This window comes from Choloepus didactylus, chromosome 2 (genome assembly GCF_015220235.1).
Source record: "Choloepus didactylus isolate mChoDid1 chromosome 2, mChoDid1.pri, whole genome shotgun sequence".
Classification (NCBI taxonomy): domain Eukaryota; kingdom Metazoa; phylum Chordata; class Mammalia; order Pilosa; family Megalonychidae; genus Choloepus; species Choloepus didactylus.
In genome coordinates, this window is record NC_051308.1 from 26,415,583 (window position 1) to 26,435,983 (window position 20,401).

General features: G+C 38.2%; 1 protein-coding gene across 3 annotated transcripts in view; it reads left to right on the top strand.

The window, feature by feature from the left end:
• KMO (kynurenine 3-monooxygenase) overlaps positions 1-20,401 on the top strand; it is a 91,796-nt gene that overhangs the window by 10,657 nt on the left and 60,738 nt on the right. For all 3 annotated transcript variants that reach the window (XR_005214608.1, XM_037822036.1, XM_037822032.1), the window contains exons 2-5: positions 4,560-4,629; positions 4,910-5,007; positions 6,212-6,301; positions 15,339-15,387. Coding sequence is in view for 2 of the 3 variants with exons in the window: in XM_037822036.1 (XP_037677964.1) it covers positions 4,560-4,629; positions 4,910-5,007; positions 6,212-6,301; positions 15,339-15,387 (307 nt within the window). In the remaining variant the exon portion in view is untranslated. The remainder of the gene's footprint in view (positions 1-4,559; positions 4,630-4,909; positions 5,008-6,211; positions 6,302-15,338; positions 15,388-20,401) is intronic.

A 20,401-nucleotide genomic window follows, 5' to 3' on the forward strand; every position in this document is an offset into this window, starting at 1 on the left:
TTGGAGTCTACAAGCAACCTTATTAGTCGTATTACTAACCCTTTCAGCTGAACTTATACAACACTTAACTAGTATTGTTTTTTTCTTTTAGCTTTATTTGAACCTCAGTTATATGAAATTGGAATTGCCATAATCTTTGTTGCATGACATACTATTATGTCTGGTCATGGAGAAGACAACTCTTACTTATTTGTTTTCTTGACTGTTCACTATTTGATAACAATGATGAGGAAGAAGAAGAAGCACCTGTGAAACCACCAGGCAATGTGAGAATTAATACATTGTCAATGACTTACATCAATCTCTGTGCTTCTCCCTCACCCATTATAAGCATTGTCTTGAAACTTAGGTTTATCATTCCCTCTTTTGTAAGTAATTGTATCACACAACTCTCACATATGCATACACACACACACACACACACACACATACATATACATATGTATATATGTTTCTAAAAATTATGTGTATCTATATCTATGGCTTAGTTTTATTTGACTTTATAAGAATAGTATCATGCAGTAAGAAATCATCTGGGACTTATTCTTTTCACATATGGTACTGCTAATATATTATATTTGCATGAAATATCTTCTTTGTCTGAATATTTAACTTGACAAGATGATCACAAGCAATGACATAGATCCTATATGCCCTCATTCTCTCTAGCAGTTGATATTTTCATGCACCAAGGATTATATTTCACCCTAAGTGTCCACAATACCTGAACACCCTCTCCATGAGAAACAATTTACAACCACTTGATTGGCAAATGTTAATAAGCCTGACATAAAAAGTGTTGGAAAGATATAGATCAACACCTGCTAACCTTGAGAATGGATTTGGAGTAGAATCTCCATGCAGGTTCCACTCCCATCTCCCCATATCCTGGACTCAATTTTGGCCAAAGAAAGGGAATAAAACAAACTCATCAAAGTAGACCACTGGCCCACTATTGGCTTGGAGATGATCCTATTCCAGCACAGTCATTGAGATCCTTATTTGCAGCACTGTTGGTTCTCTTGCAATCAAATTCTCAGGAAATGGATGAATGAGTTTCTTGCTTCTGAATCCCAATCTACTTTTAGGCTATTTCCCTACATTAGGCTTTTTCTGATCATTTTCTATTTAGATTGTAGCCAGTGTGTCCTGCTTGACTTTTTCCCATGCTCAGTTTTCCCAGTAAGAGAGATTTATTTCTAAATTACTCCTCCAGCCTCATTCCAACTTTCCTGACTCTGTTGGTCTCCTGATCCATAATTCTTCCCCTACCAGCCTTCCACTACTATAAAAGAAGTGGTTATGATTGTACACTATGAAAGAAAGAGGAGTTTCACAAACCTTTCTGCTTTCCCTTGATGAGAACTACTCTATTTTATCTTTAATACCTTTTATGTTTTTGTTTCTAAATGCTATACAGCTATATAGCTTTTAGAACAAATGTATTTTACTGTATGAAATTCACAAGTTTTCTTTCTATAATAACAAACTTACCACTAGTACTACACTTACTAGACATTCTTTGGTACATGAATGAAAAGAGAGAGAGAGAGGCAATTTTTTATAAGTTGGAAGAAAGAGGGGGACGGGGAAAGAGATTTAAGATGTTTGTGCTTAAAGGAAGAAAATCCCCCATAGTGAACTCTAAGGAGCTGCGTTCAGTGAAACACAAACGAGTACAGGGCCCTGCTGGAAAGGAGTGAAGAACTGATGAAAAAAAAAGAAGTTAAGACATGCAGGTTTCTATGCCAGACACCAAGCTAACCTGTTAGCTGGGACAGCATGATCACTGTTGAGAAAACAATGATAGCAATCGAAAGTGAATTCATTTCATATTGAAAGACTAAGAGGAAAGCCACTGGTGATGATATCTTCAGATTCACCAAATGTTAACAGGTAACAGGTTCATAATTTGAGTAGGGCCTACATAGGGAGAAAATGGCAAACAAATATATATTTATGCATGTGCATGTATGTATGTGTGTATATATATGTATATATGTATGTGTATATATATATATAATGTTTGTTCTTAAAAATAATTCAACATGTATTTCTTGGTCAACATTCTAGAATATTAAATATGAGGTTTATTTTGTAAAAATTAAATCAAAATACTTTTCTGACACTTAGTGGTTTAAATGAGGGACCAAATATAAGGTTTTAAAATAATTACCAGTACACGGAAACCGAATAATAAGAAAGTCAGGCAGCTGCAGTGTCACTGAATGGTAAGAGAAGATGCAATCCCTGAACCACCAGGTTCTAGAAAAAAGAAAGGAGAAGGAAGGAAGGAAGAAAGGAAGGAAGGAATGAATGAATGGAGGGAGGGAGGGAGGGAGGGAGGAAACGTAAAAGATTGGATGCTAAGCTGACTTGGAGAAGAGGAGTAAACACCTGTGTGGAGTTCATGATGGGAAAGGACACAGATGCCCTGCGTCTACCTGGGACTCGGACCACAAGGCCCTCCAAACCCTGACCATATGGCAAGGCCTGCTAAGCCCCAACATCCATCAGAAGGCCTCACATTGCAGAGCCCCTCTAGTCAGGTATCCTTCCCCAGGCCATTATTCTCATCCAGTTCTGGGAGGCCTCTCTCCCAACTCAACTTCCCCTTGCTACCTTCCCTCCCAAAACCTTCCACAAAGCCCACTGGAACATAGTTTTATTGTAAGCCAAATCTCTGATGTCTTCAATTGATTCATTGACTGTCCCCACATCCTCCTGACCTTAACATAAACCTGGATGTCCCCTGCGGACAACTCCCTTGCAGCCCTCTCCCACAATTTAAGTATGGCAGGCTTAGGACTTACTCCACACTGCAACTTCCAGCCGAGTAAGTCTCTACTTTCTGTGCAAAGCATTTGAGGCTTATACCACCTACTTACACTACATTCCGCCCCTCCTCACTTTTGTCATCAATCTACATTTGGGATAGATCCTCCCAGGTTTGAAGACTTTAGCCCTTACATGTAATCTTTTTTCCTAAACCTCAGCCCTTTCAGAATTCTGGGTGACTATCAAAGTTCATATTGTGGACCCATCCAATTCCCTAACCTTTCAGTGCCTTGAACAACTTGCTTCCAATCTCTTCCACCTCCAAGTCCCATTATCATATCCTGAACCTGGACCTTGTCCTTCCACGGAATGGCCCTGTCTCGGAAATAATCATTTCGGACATAGTACTCTCTGGTAAAAACTTCCTAACCTTCTGACTCTCGCATTGTTACTTCTGCTACATCAGTTCTTCACAGAGACCTCCTATTTCTCCCTGTGCATCAGCCCTTCTCTGTCTTCACTCCAATCCCCATCTAGCTTAGATGTTATGATCCATCAGTTCAACCAATATTTTCAACTCCTTTGCTTCATTGTCTTTATAACTCACCCACATAGCCAAACCCCACCTTTCTTGTTTCCAATAGTCTCCTTCCTTTGTATCAAAACCTAGGCTGTTCAATGCTGCAAGAAAGAACATGACATGATCTCACATCTTGGTTCCACTTTAAATGCATGGTCTCCAACCTTAGGTGGCTCTCTAATGCTGTTCAGCAACACTACTGGTTTGTTGGTTACGAGCTTATGCAAATTAAAACCACATTCCTCCCACCTCACCCTCTCAAAATTTAAAAGTCTGAGAACACCAAGTGCTGGCAAGGATGATCTCTCATAAGCTGTCAGTGTAAAAATATATTTATAAATACACAGATTTGGAACGGGTTGGCCTAGTAAAGATGAAGAGACATAAACCGTTGAACAGTGATTCCACATTCCTGTATAAAAGCGTAGAGAACATCATGCACAAATGTACCAAAATATATGTACAAACATGCTCTTTGCAACTGTGTTGGTAATATTCCCAGACAAGAAACAAGTCAAATGTCCTTCAATAGTGGAATGGATAAATAACCTGTGATATATTTCTATAGTTAAACTTATACAGTAATGAAAATGAATGATCTAGAGTTTATATGCAACATATGGATAAATCTCATAAGCGTAATGTTGCGTTAAAGAAACAAGTTGCAAAAGAATACACAAAGTATGATTCCAATTATATAGCTCAAAAAACAGGCAAAATTAATACTTAGGTTTCCTTATGGATTTGTACCTAAGTGGTAAAACTGTGAAGAAGGAAAGAAGCATCCTCACAGAAGTCAGAATAATGTTTTTTTCGGGTGAGAGGAGGGGATTGTAATTTGGAAGGAGACTGAAGAAATTATGAGAGGCTGGCAATGTTGTAGTTTTTGGCGAGAGGTAGTTATATGAGTGTTTGCTTTATAATTATTCTGTTAAGTGTACACTCATGTTTTATGTTCTTTCTGTATGAATATTATATCTCAGTCTACATTTTTTAAATACAGCTGAAACTACTTCTAAATTATGCCATTTAATCATTAATTAATTTACGTTACTTTTGCAAGTTATGCTTTCCCGTAGCAACTGAGTAAATCAATGTGATGAGATTAGTACAGCCACACACAATGTTTTATTTTAGCCAACAAAAAATTCCTTGTGTTTGTGGAATCAGATAAAAGCATGAAAAAAATTTTGATTCATAGGTTGGATCATTAAATGCCTGCTTCCTTGCAAAGAGAAATTTCCAAGTTGATGTATATGAAGCCAGGGAAGGTAAGTAAATACTGAAAATTGTGAGATTGTGGTTCCAATTCTTTGACTTCTTTCTCTTCAAACTTTCAGAATAAAAAAAGTTTTTAAATAAAAAAAGTTAAAAAAGGAGGAATTGTTAGCATTTTAAAATCCAAATATCTAAATTTTATTTAATATAAATTTAATAATATTAGGTTTCTTTAGAAGAATTAACATGGTGTTTTAATTGGGTTCTGAATGTACCAACTGTACTATGATATAAGGAGGTATATGGAACATGGACTCTGCTTCACTGTCTTAGATATTCGACTGAGTAAATTTGCACGTGGAAGAAGCATCAACTTGGCCCTTTCTTACAGAGGACGACAAGCACTGAAAGCCATTGGCCTGGAAGAGCAGGTACCTCGTTAATGCATTTTCCTTATAGAAGATATTACCTGATGTCTTTCCAACAATTGCATGGTCTTGATTTTATCCCAGTTTGAAGCACCATCAAATGCCAAGAATCTGTGCCTGGGAACTCATTCTATAGAGGTTTTTGATCTAAATTTGACATGAAGGTGAACATCTGACACTTGAGGCACGTGGGGGGACCAGAGCATCACTTGGTGGGGGTAAGGGAGAGTGGGAGCAGTACTTCAGCCACACATGATGATCTTGTCCGACACTGGACTCTTTACGGGACAGTGGACCTCTGATTGCAGAGGTGGGAGCTGAGATGGCACCCAGGATGAGAGGATGCAGGCAGACTTCATGCCTTTTATTATAAAGGTCCACAATCTCTTATCCACGGTTCTGTACTCCAAAAAGCTCCGACAGTAAAACTTGACCTGATGTGGGGCTTTTTATGTTGTCATTATTTTAAAATTTTTCCATTTCATCGGAAAGTGTTTTGGTACAGAAATATTGTGTTTAATTATGGAGCGATGTCCCAGACCCCACTGGGTATAATGTAATTTCCACCATATGCACTACACTAGCTATACAAAATTGGAAAAATTCTGAATGTTGAAAATCACTGGACCCCAAGGAATTGAATAAGGGACTGTGGACCTGTAGCAGATTTTCCTCATATATACTCAAGGTTGTGGATTTTCTCACTGTCTGAAATATCTTGAAATTTGAGTAAACTTTTTTTTTTTCTCGATACTACTTTTGCTGACAATGAATTTCTGAAATGATGAGTCAATATAAGAGCTATTTCCATTTCAACAATTTTCTTCCAAACAGTAACAGTTGTGTGTGTAAGAAAACACTTTGCACTGGGTTTCTGGACCCCTGGGTTTTACTCCTTATGCTGTCACCTTGGTGATTATGAAAAAAAATCACTTAACCTCTGACAATTAACCAGTCTCCTCAATCTGTAATATTTTATTTGGACCAGATAAATTGTATAAATCAATTCTAGTTCTAAAAGTTAAACAACAATTTCAGGAACACAATTTTCATTGATTGTTTCCATTGTACTGTGCTTCCTTAGTCCTTTACATTATTTTTACTTTTTTGAAAATATTAGAAAATCAAATGAGATAATCAATGTCTATCTTATTTGCGTGATGCCGTGTTATAGAAATTGAAATAGACATTTCTGATTTTATTTCAGATTGTATCCCAAGGTATCCCCATGAGAGCAAGAATGATTCATTCTCTTTCAGGAAAAAAGACTGCAATTCCCTATGGGACAAGGTCTCAGGTAGGTTTTCTCCAGATGTACTTGTGTCTGTGTTGGTTATAGCTAAGTCTAATGCTTGGAATTTGCCACTTGCTTTTTAGCCCTTGCCTTCCTCTGTAGTCTTATCTTGGATATTGCCTGCCTCAGTCTGCAATCGAAGAGCATATAGACTAGTTATTTCATAGGAAATGCTTAAAAAATGGCCCAGCCCATATTAAAAATTCAGTAAGAGTTAGTTACTATTGTTATTACTAGTAAGATGTTCTTGCCTTGTGCTCTGCTCATGCTGACCCTCTGCTGGGAGCTCTTTCCCTCCATCTCCTTTCACTTAGGTAGAGAAGAGTACTATGTCTTTGCTGTCAAGCATAACATGCAAGAGAAAACCTAGACAGTTTTATGATGTTGTTGCCTTCTCCTAGCTAACACTCTTGCATGAAATGTGCTTATAGTAAAATGTATAGAATAAACCAGAAATGCTTTCAGTGCTGAATAATTTCTAAAATAATAGAGGCCAGGTGGTGAAGTACAGTTTACAAAAGAAAACTGGGCACCCTATTTTGTGTTGTTCTTATCTTTCAAATAGTAATGTAGAAAATTTGGGAAAGGATGTACTTTTATCTAATGACACTTTCAAGTTTGTTTCCTGGAGAGAGAATGTATGTACCAAATAGCCATCAACAGGAGAAAAACTTACTTTATTTTTATCCAGCAAAACCTCCTTTTATTAAGTGCAGAACACAAGTGAGGTTCCTATTCTTCTCTCTCTCTGACCCCCCAGAGGGAATGTTGCTGCAGGTAGATCAATGCTTCTCAGACTCACCTGGAGATCCTGTTAAAATGAGACAGATCTGATGCAGTAGCACAGGGGTAGAGGCTGAGATCCTGCATTTCTAACAAGTTCACACGAGGTCCAGGCTGCCAGACCATGGACCAAACTCTGGGTAACAAGGAGATAAAGCACATGTGCTCATGGAAACAAGTTCTTTGTGGATCTCATGCTGATCAAAATGCCTGGAAAGTCAAACATCCCAACAACAAAGAGCTTTAGCGGGGAGTGGGATAAAAATATTCTATTTAATGACTTTTAAAAATAATTACCTGTTTATTTTGGCATTGTAGAAACAAGGCAAGGTGTTAATAATTGAGTGGTATACGGGAACCCTGTACTTTTTTTTAACTGCAAATTTTATTTAGATATATTCACATACCATAAAATCTATCCAAAGGTATACAATCAATGTCTTATAGTATCATCACCTAGTTGTGCAATCATCACACTCAATTTTGACCATTTTCATTTTTGCTTCCAAGATAAACATAACAGATAGACATAAAAAAAGAAACCAAACCACCCCTTACCCTGTACCACCCCTATTTTTTTTCATTTTGTGAAATTTATTAAAATGAGAACAAGCGTCAGTTGTACATAGAAATAATCATTTAGGGAACACTGCATTTTTTGCATAATTTCTCTGTAAACTCACAACTTCTCTATTAAAACAAAACAAAAAAACTCGCTTCATTAGGGGGCTATTTCTAACGATAAGAACACCACTACTGGTGCCCCTTGGATACAATTTTAAGTTTGTAGGGGTGAGAAACGAAGAGCACCACAGCATAAGACAGAAATATTTGACCTGAATTTGATCCTAACTCTGCTACTACTGTTGTGATGTTGGGCAATTCATTGAACCTTTCTGGACCAAACTGCACCATCTGAAACTAACAAAACATCAGCATTGCTTGGGGCTCAGGGGAAAAATGCTTGGGTTGCCTGTGGAATTTTAGGCAATTTACATAATGTCGCCATACCTCCATTTCCTCATATGTGAAATGGAGATAGTAAAACAAGCTACCTTACAGGTTCCTTTTTAGGATTAAATGAGATTGCCATTCATGTGAAGTCTTCCGAAGTCCCGTGTCTGTTATTATCATCTCCGAAACGGAGTAAAAGTTCCCTCCCTCAAAGGGTTGTTGGGAAGGTGAACCGCCTTCTCCAAGTTGTTGGATCTGATTAGGTTAGATTTGGGCACCTGAGCCATTGTAAAGCAAGGGTCATTTTACAGTAAAATGATCTTTTCTAGGAAAAACAAAAAGCATAGGTAGATGACCCAGAAATTCCACTCTCAGGCATATACCCAAAAGGACTGTAAAGAGATATTCAAACCAATACTTGTACATGAATGTTCCTGGCAACACTATTCTCAATAGCCAAAAAGTGGAAATAACCCAAATGTCCATCAACAGAGGAATGGATAATGAAAATATAGTATATCCATAGAATGGAGTATTAAAAGATAATGAAGTGCTGATACATGCTACAGCATGGATGAACCTCAAAAACACGCTTAGTGAAAGAAGCAGATACTGAAGGTCACATATTGTGTGATTTCTGTTTATATGAAGTATCCAGAGTTGGCAAATCCATAGAGACACAAAGCAAATTAATGGTTGCCAGCAGCTGGGGAAAGGGAGAATTAGTGGCAGGTGGTGTTGGTAGGCTGTCTCCTATTGGGTACAGGGTTTACTTTTAGGGTGATGAGAAATGTCTTGGAACTTGATAGAGGTGATGGTTGTACAACATTCCAAATGTCCTGAATGCCACTGTCCACTTTTAAATAGTTAGTGGTTAATTTTACGTTGTGTGAATTTTATCTCCATTAGAAAATTTAAGCAAACAAACATAGATATAGAGCATTAATGTATGAGCCTTGCAGGGGAAGAAAGTCCACTGAACCATCCTTAGTCAGATAAATATTTTCAGATAATTAATATAAGCTGTTTAATCAACCCCAATTGCCTCCTTAATGAGCAAGTAAGATTTACACATGGAAATCGCAATAATCTGTGCATCCTAATGTAAGCCTGTAGTAAATAATAAAAGTCCTGCTGGGTGCCATCCCCTGTGTTAGTTGCTGCATGTACAGAGAGAGACTTGCTACCTGGTAGAGACTGTCTAGTAAACACAATTCATCATGGAAAGAACTCAGCGGCGGGATGGTGGGAGAGATCAGTTGTGTGGTTCAGACAAGAAATACTAAGGTAGTTTAGAGTAAGAAGAAAACTATAGTTTTCAGAGAAGATTTCACAGAGAAAATGAGATCTGAGACAGACATTTTTGTTTAAAACTTAAATCAACAGCAAAATGTAGGAACTGTCTGTGCCTGTTTGAATGTATTATTTCCCCCAAATGCCATTATCTTTGATGCAATCTTGTGGGGCAGACATTTTAGTGCTGATTAGATTGGAATTCTTTGAGTGTTTCCATGGAATGTGCCCCACCCAACAGTAGGTGATAACTCTGGCTAGATATTTCCATGGAGGCATGGCCCCACCCATTCAGGGTGGGCCTTGATCAGTGGAGCTATATAAATGAGCCGACAGGCAGAGGGAACTCAGTGCAGCTGTGAGTGATGTTTTGAAGAAGAACTACTGCCAAGAGGGACACTTTGAAGAAAGCACAGGAGCTGCAGATGAGAGACAGTTTGAAGATGGCCGTTGAAAGCAGACTCTTGCTCTGGAGAAGCTGAGAGAGGACAAACATCCCAAGTGCAACTAAGAGTGACATTTTTGAGGAACTGCAGCCTAGAGAGGAACGTCCTGGGAGAAAGCCATTTTGAAACCAGAACTTTGGAGCAGATGCCAGCCACGTGCCTTCCCAGCTAACAGAGGTTTTCCGGACACCATTGGCCATCCTCCAGTGAAGGTACCCGATTGCTGATGTGTTACCTTGGACACTTTATGGCCTTAAGACTGTAACTGTGTAACCAAATAAAACCCCTTTTATAAAAGCCAATCCGTCTCTGGTGTTTTGCATTCCAGCAGCATTAGCAAACTAGAACACTGTCCAAATCAAATGAGGATCTATTTATGGATAGAAGTCGGGAGAGACCAGATATCTAAAAATGCAAAATTTTAAGTATTAAGTATGCTTTGGATGAGAAAACTTGTAAATACACTTTAGCATAACAGAAACTTAAGCCTTCAGGATCAAAAACCCTGGTATACAACCACCTTGTTTTACAGATGAAGAAACAGCCTACATGATTTAATGAGCTTAACATCAAGGAAGAAATAAGGCACATGACCTCAAAGAGGTACTACCCACAGAGCACGGTGTACGAAGCCTTCACAGGAATGCTGGGCAGTGTTACTAGTTACACTGATATCTTTTACTAAATTGAGAATGACCTGTAACAATCATCCCCCTTTCTCTTGGATCAACATGGTATGTGCTAGGGTTGAGGAAGGCCAGTTAATCACACTCATCTCCCCTCCAGAGACTGAACCAATAAAGTACAAATAGACACAGGAGTAAGGTAAGTTTAAAAATAACAGGAGAGCTAGATGAAAAGAGCAACTTTGACCTGAGATCAAAATTGGCTACCTCACCCCCACCACCAGGAGAGAGGAAAAAGAGAAAAGGGGGGAGGCAGCAGCTCCATCACCAGAAAGGCTTCAAGAGGGTGAAAGTAATGGGAGTCCCCATTTGGGGGTCTTGAATACATTAGGAGGTGGAGGAATTGATCCCTCCCACAATCGTTCCTGCCATTTCCCAATTCTCTTCAAATTGAGTTAATGCTAAATTTATAGCCACAATTCTTTCTTTAGTTGATATCATTTCTTTTATAACTCTTTGTCCCTTAAGATCTAAGTAAAATTGCTTTGGACCACTTGATTCCACAGCCTGGAATCAAGTGGTGCAAAGCCATGATCCCAGGAGTCCCACAAATCACCTTCCTTCTCTTGGCCTCCTCTACCTCCTGTCTTTCCACTCCTTCACACCTGGTGTTGGCTGTGTAAAGTGATGATCCAGAAGTGAAATTCACCCTTTTCAACAGTATCTAAAGAGACCACCCACTCAAATGATGCATGTTCAGGCTGAAGGCCTGGGGCTCATGGAGGGATCACATTGCACAGAAATCTCTAGCAGGCAACATTAGACTTCCAAAATCCTCTCTGACCACCCTCCCTGACCCTTCTCCAACTTGTTGTTCTCAGCCCTTTCTCCCATGCATTGTCTGGAGTTTTCCTGTCTTGTTGGTTCCTGTCACTGGCTTCCCAAACTGCCCTAATATACATGGGAAAACATTCCCCCAATATACAGAGCAGCTCCGAGTTCCCAAATTCTTACTCCTAACCTCCTATGCCCCAAATCTCAAAAGGCAAAATGAAAAAGAAAAACGGCATCCCCTTTACTAGAAAGCCATTCTTACTTGAAGGCATTTGAGGTATAGGGAGTACACACATCTCTGTAATGATGCCGGAGAGCCCCAGGAGTTCTCAGAGAGATGGAGACCTCAACCAAGGGCTGGTGCCATGAGGGTTTTTGACTCAGTCACAGGAAAGAATTCAAGGACTAGTCAGTGTGTAAAGCCAAAAAGTTTAATGCGAAAGTACACGCTCGATGCATGTGAGCACAGGCATTCTCCAAAGGAGAAGGCTCTGAGGTCGGGATCCTTGCATTATAAGGATGTGGAGGGCCTTCTACCTGTGGTTATTCTAATAAGGGATTGATGAGCTGCCCTTTTCTTTGGTTCTTTTCAGGTTGCAAAGAGTGAGGAACTTTGTTATGGGTCTTGGGGTCACTACCCCTCCCTCCTTTCCTACCTAACCTTCCCCCCTAACACATTTGAAAAAGCCAGAAGTACAATTGTCTAATGGATCTACAAAGGAGATTATCACCCTCCTTTAGGATTTTTTCCTTTTCTAATTTGTCACAAGGGCCATTTTTAGCCCTTGACCTGTTTATTTTTATTTATTCCTCCTAAGATCAACATTTTAGAACAGGTATTAAAGAAATAAGACTTGATGGCAATGTCTCTGGCTCTTGGTTTAGATAAAAAAATTCTGCCAGAGATAGGGGGTGGATTAGACAGAGTTACCCCCTTGTCTTCCCGCGAGACCCTTCCTGCGAGATCATCTGTGGCTTCCCAGATGATGCAGACGCCAACAAAGCCTGAGACTGAACTGGAAAGAATATTCTCACGTAAACGATTGTTCGTAATTTGAATGTTTCCTAACACACTTTGAATAACAAGTTTCGTTTTCATTGAAATGTGGTGACTCTTGTTGTAGAACTTCAGAAAGCAGAACTACCAGGGAAAGAATTACAAGACCTCTGTGAATTTTCATTTACAGCAAAGACATGGGAATCTCCTCGGTCATTGTCACTCTAGCACGACCAAGTTATTTTTACACCAGGCATAGACTTAGTGTTAATTTAAAACTTTTACTCCTGAATGAGGTGAAGATTCTTAAAATTCCATTTTTGTATTAAATATTGTGATGTCTCATAAGTCAGTAAAGTGTATGCTTCAAATTATTAGTGTCATGGATTCACCCTAAATTGCAAGGCTGCATTCTGACTTTCTTGGGCCATAGGCATTTTTACCTTCATCGATCTCTTCCTCTAAAAGAAATAAATATTAAAAATTGGATTTTGCAACCGTGTTGGTATAAAGATGAATTTAATCCAGGCTGGATTTATTATTATACATTCACCATTATTATATTTGTTTTTTTCTTCTGATTTAAAAATAAACTAAAATTAACATTTTTGTGAATGTTAAAATATTTAAAAATATTGTGATTCTCCTGTGCCCAGTGGACAAGTTGGCTCTGCTCAGTTTTTCTATAAAGTCAGAAACAATCAACCATATACGTAGGTCATATCACAGCCGGGCTGGCCCTACCCCTCTCACCCCCCACCCCCCCCACTATCACCACACACAGCTTCTACACTGAAATGAACAAGTCAACCAAGAAATAACAAGCTAAGCTGCAAGGTAACAGAGGCATTTATTTGGCATTTTTAGAATTGCAATTCTGGGAGCACAGATTCAGGTTACAACCCAAACTGTCCCCACCTAGGGTCTCCCAGATAAGGATTTTTAAAGAAAAAGATTACATAAATTGTTTGTGATTGGTGGGTATTTGGGGGCACTCCAAATGTCCTTCAGGTTAGGTAGTTTACTGAGTTCCTTATCTTGTGGTTTCTCTTTCCTGTCCGGATATCCTTAGGGTTTTGAGGAAAATTGTTGATTGAGGATTTGCATACTTTGACAGTTTGTGATATCTGGCAGAGGCGTGTATAAGAGTAACTCCAGAATGACCTTCCAACTCCATTTTAAATCTCTTAGAGTGACTTTATTTTGTTTATATCTTTTTTCAAAGGCCTTTGAAATACGTATGGAAAAGTACATTTATTCTAATGATGCTGTCATTATTGAAGTTTTTTAAACAGCTAGATTTGGAGAATTTAGGGAAAGTCTCCCTATTTTCCTGTATTTTGGAAAATATAATTAAAAACAGAATCTCCTGCCAACCCAGAAAATCTCTCCACAGAGGCAGAAGAGAAAATACATAGTTTTACTATTTAATAAGCATTTAGCCAGAACGTGATGGGCATAACAGGTGATCTGCTAAAGAGGGGGCAAAGACGGAAGGCAAGCTTACCCTTTCTTATTACAGTCAAGCAGATACAGCCTACCCCATACGTGTTCTGAAGTTAAAGATAACTAGTCCTCAAAGAAGAGGACTTAACAGCACTCATTTGTAACACATAGTTCATCCTAAATTCACCTGGTAATTGGGGCAGCCATCTATGTTAGCCAGTTGCCTTTACCCAAAGGAAAAATAAAACTTCATGCTTCTTTGTAACAGAGGGAGTTCTGCAACTTGGAGCCAGGCTCCTGCCAAAGCCAGGGGAACTGGGAGATAGGAGTGCTAACTTCCTTGATGGTTACATTTCAGAGAGATGGTTCCCAATTTATAATTCCTGAGTTGTAAAGGTGGGTGAGAGATTTATTTAGCTTTTAAAAAGACTGGCATACAGTTCAAAAATTGATTGTGGTCATGAATGCACAACTATATGATGATACTGCGAATAATTGTTCACTTTGGATGATTGTATGGGTATGTGAACCTATCTCAATAAAATTGCATTAAAAAGTTCATAAACAGATTGTTCTAGTTTGCTAATGCTGCGGAATGCAAAACACCAGAGATGGACTGGCTTTTATAAAAAGGGGGTTTATCTGGCTGCACAGTTACAGTCTTAAGGCCATAAAGTGTCCAAGGTAACACATCAGTAATCAGGTACCTTCACTGGAGGATGGCCAATGGCATCTGGAAAACCTCTGTTAGCTAGGAAGGCACGTGGCTGGCATCTGTTCCAAAGTTCTGCTTTCAAAATGGCTTTCTCCCAGGATGTTCCTCTCTAGCAAGCTTGCTCCTCTTCAAAACATCACTCACAGCTGCACTGTGTTCCTTCTCTTTGAGTCAGCTCATTTATATGGCTCCACTGATCAAGGCCCACCCTGAGTGGGTGGGGCCATGCCTCCATGGGAGTATCTCATCAGAGTCATCACCCACAACTGGGTGTGGCACATTCCAAGCAAATCTAATCAGCACCAAAACATCTGCCCCACAAGACTACATCAAAGATAATGGCGTTTGGGGGGCACAATACATTCAAACCGGCACACAGATTCAGATCAGAAAAATCATCAATAATGAGATTAAATATCTCTAAGGTTAAAGACTAAATCATATTAATAACAAAAATAACAAAGAAAAAAGACTGGCATACGTCTCAAAGGACAGAGAAAGAATTTTCAATGACAGATTTTCTAAAGTGAAGGCTCTAAGGAAAAAGGCGGGGGTGGGGAGGGGGTGTTCTCTTTCCCTTACGGCCCCAAGGAAAATTAATTATTTTTCAGTTTGTATTTCTCTTTCTAAGACCTAAGATGAAAATTTTGAGATTTGTGATGTGTTGTTAGTGATAGTCAACAAAATTCCTATCTTAGTGAAAATACTTTTTGGCTATAAGAGAACTTTGTTTTTATAATATCAAACTTTGAAAAAGCCTACGCTTCAACTTGGGCATTGTGTTATATGTGAAAGTGTTTTAAAAGAAGGCCACTTAGTTAAAGAGTTATAAAACTAATCCTGCACCCTTTTACTAAATAATATTTCCTAGGGCTGAAAGAATAACTTAGAATTATATTTGTTGGTTTTCCAGAAATAAATAGTACTTACTATGTTTTTCTTGCAGTATATTCTTTCTATAAGCAGAGAAGATCTAAACAAGGATTTATTGACTGGTAAGTCCAATGGTTTTACTCATCAGTTGGCATTTTGAATGAAATGTATCAGACTAATCTTGTCACATGATTTATTGGGATTTGTCTCCCAGTGCTTTCTATGGGTTATTCAGAATAAGACTATGTACGTAGCAAAGTCCTCTTTGAAGAGTAATAGTGACACAGCTTCTGGAATCTCTTTTTCATATCTTATCAATTACCTAATTAAAAATCATTTGTTCAACATTTATTGATGCTGTCTTCCAGGCACTGGAATGAGTAAGTACTCTCCTTTGAAGTACTCACAGTTTAGTGGAATCACAGACATACTCCCGAACAATTTATGGTTACATGATAGATTTGCATTTCACAATGAAGAAGGATAGTAGTGTGGAGCATGACACAGAGAGAGCTTCCTTTCTTTGGCTATTCCCATAATCCCTGTTTGCAACAATGACTTCCTGAAACTAAAGCTATAGAAACTTTGGAAGGGAGGATGTAGTTTCATATTTGTGGAAAACCAAATTGATAGGGGATCTAGACAATTGAAAAAGAGGAAGGTGTAAAATATAACCTGAAGTTTCCAACTTGAATGAATACAAAGACCTACCCATCAATGGACGAGTCACTGGTGTGCAAATTAAATTTGTAGCTTGAGTAATCAATCCGATCAACTCCATATAGCCCTTAGCTAAATTGAAGCTTGGATCATAATTGCTTTTTATCCTTTTCAGCATTTGTACTAAATAGATTCATTCCCAGCAAAACATGCCACTTAGGTATTTCTACTTTGTTTTTTTCTAGTAACATTCTATATGAACCTAAATTTTTCTCTTTTAACCACATTAGAATATATATTCCTGTGCTGGTAATTATGTTCAAAATGTTGTGTTACCATCACCACCATTCATAATCAAAACTTTTCCACTGTTTCAAGTAGAAACTCTATACACGTGAAGCCTTAACTCCCTATTCCCTACCTCTACCCTGTCTCCTGGTAACTTGAATTCTAGATTCTGACTTTATGAGTTTGCTTAATCTAATTATTTCATATTAGTGAGATCATGTTTTATTTATCCTTTTGTATCTGGCTTATTTCACTCAACATGTCTTCAAAATTCACCCATGTTCTCATATGTATCAGAACTTCATTCCTTTTTATGGCTGAATAATATTCCATTGTATGCATATACCACATTTTGTTTATCCTTTCATCAGTTGATGGACCCTTGAGTTAATTCCATCTTTTGGCAATTGTGAATAATGCCACTATGAACATCGGTGTGCAAATATTTGTGCAAAGGCCTGTTTTTAATTCTTTTGTGTACATACCTGGAAGTGGGATTGCCGAATCATGTGGTAATTCTGAGGAACTGCCAAATTGTCTTCCACAGCAGGTGCACCATTGCATGTTTCCACCAGCAAAGAATGAGTGTTCCTATTTCTCAACACTTGCAATTTTCTGTTTTTTTTCAATAGTAGCCATTCTAGTGGGTGTGAAATAGTATCTTATTATAGTTTTTATTTGCATTTCCCTAATAGCTTGTGGTGTTGAGCATCTTTTTAGCAATTTATGTATCTCCTTTGGAGAAACGTCTGTTCAAGACTTTTGCCAATTTTTAAATTGGCTTGTTTGTCTTTTTGTTGTTGAGTTGAAGGATTTCTTTATATATTCTGGACATTAAATCCTTATCAGATATGTAGTTTCCAAGTATTTTCTGCATTGTATAGGCTGTTCTTTTACTTTCTTGATAAATTCTGTAACCAAGAAGTTAGGATTTAGGGGGTAATTATGATTACTGAATCATTACTCAGATCCTTTTTACTGTCTGGTATATTAGAATAGACAGAGGGACATACCTGAGATCTCTGAACTATAATCTATCTGCCTTGATCTCTGATAATGATAGTATAACTATATAGCCTTTATCTTGTGATCATAAAAACCTTGTGACTGACCCTAACTTAAACCTCGTTATCCTGTTTTTCAACTTTGGAGTCTTATGATTACTAAAGACAGCCCCTAATGTTTATTAATAAAAGGCCTTGAGTCAGCCCAGAACTAACCCCCCCCCCCCCCCAATTCAAAATCACCTCTAATCTCATCATCTGTAGCCATTGTGTTTATTTTCCTAAAACTTGCCCATCTTTTTGGTACTATAAAACAGTCAGAGTTACTGCAGTTTGGGAAGCAGCTTCTTCGGCCAATAGCCATCTGATCTCCTGCTTCACACCTAGCAATAAACTCTCTTTTTGAAACCCTGGTGTCTCAGGAATTGGTCATTTGAGCACATTAGGCAGAGAACCCACTGCTTTTGATTGGTACCAATTCCTTTGATGCACAAAAAGTTTTTAATTTTGATGGAGTTCCATTTATTTTTTCTTTTGCTATTTGTGCTTTTGGTCTAAGAAACCATTGCTTAGCTCAAGGTTCCGAAGATGCTTCCCAATATTTTCTTCTAGGAGTTTCATAGTTCTGACTCTTATATTTAGGTCTGTGATCCATTTTGAGTTGACTTTTGTATATGGTGTAACACAGGGGTTCCCTGTCATTCTTTTGCATATGGCAATCTAGTTTCCTCAGCACTATTTGTTGAAGAGACTATTCTTTCCTAATTGAGTGGTCTTTGCCCCCTGTCAAAAAATCAGTTGGCCATAAATGTGAGGATTGATTTATGAACTCTCAGTTCAATTCTATTGGTCTATATGTCTCTTTTTGTGCCAAGACCAAGCTGTTTTCATTACTCTGGCTTTGTAATAGTTTTAAGATCAGGAATTATGAGTCTTTGAACTTTATTCTTCTTTTTCAAGATGGCTTTGGTTATTCAGGACCTCTTACCCTTCCGTATAAATTTAATGATTAGCTTTTCCATTTCTGTAAAGAAGGTTGTTGGAATTTTGACTGGAATTGCATTGAATTGTAAATCACTTTGGGTAGAATTGACATCTTGATAATATTTAGTCTTCTAATCCATGAACATGGAATGTACTTCCATTTATTTAGGTCTTTGTTGATTTCTATTAGCAATGATTTGTAGTTTTCTGTGTACAAGTCCTTTACATCCTTGGATAGATTTATTCCTAGATTTAATTGCTATTAGAAATGGAATTTTTAGATTTCTTGTTGTGATTGTTCATTACTAGTGTATAGAAGCCCTACTGACTTGGGGGTGTTGATCTTGTACCCCACCACTGTTGAATTAATTTATTAGATCTAGGAGCTCTGTTGTGGATTTTTCAGGATTTCCTGTATGTAAAGTCATGTCATCTGAAAATAGGAAAAGTTTTACTTCTTCCTTTCAAATTTGGATGCCTTTTATTTCTTTTTCTTGACCAATTGCTGTGGCTAGAACTTCCAGTACAATGTTGAATAACAGCAGTGACACTGGGCATCTTTGTCTTGTTCTTGATCTTAGAGGGAAAGCTTTGGATAAATCGCATCTGACCATGGTATATAATTCTCTTAATGTGCTCTTGAATTTGGTTTGCTATTATTTCATTGAGGATTTTTGCATCTATATTCATAAGGGATATTGGTATGTAATTTTCTTTTCTCGTGGTTTCTTTATCTGGCTTTGGTATGAGGACGATATTGGTCTCATGGAAAGAATCAGGGAGTGTTCCCTCCTCTTCAAGCTTTTGGAAGAGTTTGAGTAGGACTGGTGTTAATTCTTCTTGGAATGTTTGGTAAAATCCCCCGCAAAGCCATCTGGTCCTGAGCTTTATTTCGTTAGGAGGTTTTTGATGAAGGATTCAATCTCTTCATCAGTTTTTGGTTTGTTGCAGTCTTCTATTTCTTCTTGAGTCAGTGCAAGTAGTTTGTTTCTAGGAATTGCTCATTTCGTCTAGGTTGTCTAAGTTGTTGGCATACTTTTGTTCATAGTATCCTCTTGTAGTCTTTTATTTCAATGGGGTCGGTAGTAACATCCCCCTTTTCATTTCTGACTTTAGTTATTTGTGTCCTCTCTTTTCTTTGTCAGTTTAGCTAAAGGTTTGTCAATTTTATTGACCTTTCCAAAGAACCAATGTTTGGTTTTGTTGATTTCTCTATTGTTTTTTAATTCTCAATTTCACTTATCTCCTCTCTAATCTTTGTTGTTTCTTTCCTTCTGCTTTCTTTGGGCTTAGTTTGCTCTTCTTTTTCTGGTTCTTCCAGTTTTGAGGTTAGGTCTCTGATTTGACTTGTGAGAAGATGGTGAAGTATGCAGCTCCAGGAATCAGTCTTTCTACCAGAGAAACTATTCTACAGGCAGGAACTCTCTGAATCAACTATTTTGAACTCCTGAGTCCAGTAGAACACTGTGCAGCATCCATGGAAGAGCAGAAGGAAAAGGCTGTTCAATTATGGTAAATTTCAGTAAATCATTCTCTCTGTCTGTTACTGGCACCCTTCCCCCACTCTCGTGGCATGCAGCAGTGGGGTATGGCCCCTGGCATAGCTTGCTGATAACAGAGAGGGACATAAAAACTCACTTCCCCAAGATCTGGGGGAGTGGGTTTGCATACTAATTGCTGATCATTGCTTTTGATTAGCTACTTCAGGTCACTGGGGACCCAACTTTGAGGGTGGCCATTGTTCCAGCTCACCCTGGACAAAGGTGGTAGAGGAGATTTAAACATAGTACGCTTCCTCAGAGCTGTGAAGGACACTTGATGGTCTACACTGGCTGGACAGAACCAAGTCTGTTTTTAAAATCAACTCCTCCTGATATAGTTTAGGAGCCTGTGATTCTTTGGAGAGCAGAGGTTCTGCATGATTTATCTTTGTTTCTCTACAAACCCCTACACAGAGTGGGTTTGCCATATGTCTGTTGAATTGAATTGATTTGGATTGAATTGAATTGAATTGAAATGAATTGATGTGGGAAGAGTGTGATGAGGAAGGTCACTTCAGTTAATTCATCAGGAACTTAAGAAATAAGGTTTAGTATTATTCTTAACTCCATGTCTTTAGTTATATTTGTAAGACTATCTTTTGGATGGTAGTTGGGTGGGGTGGAGCTACTTTGCCAGATACTTTCATGTTGATTTTAAG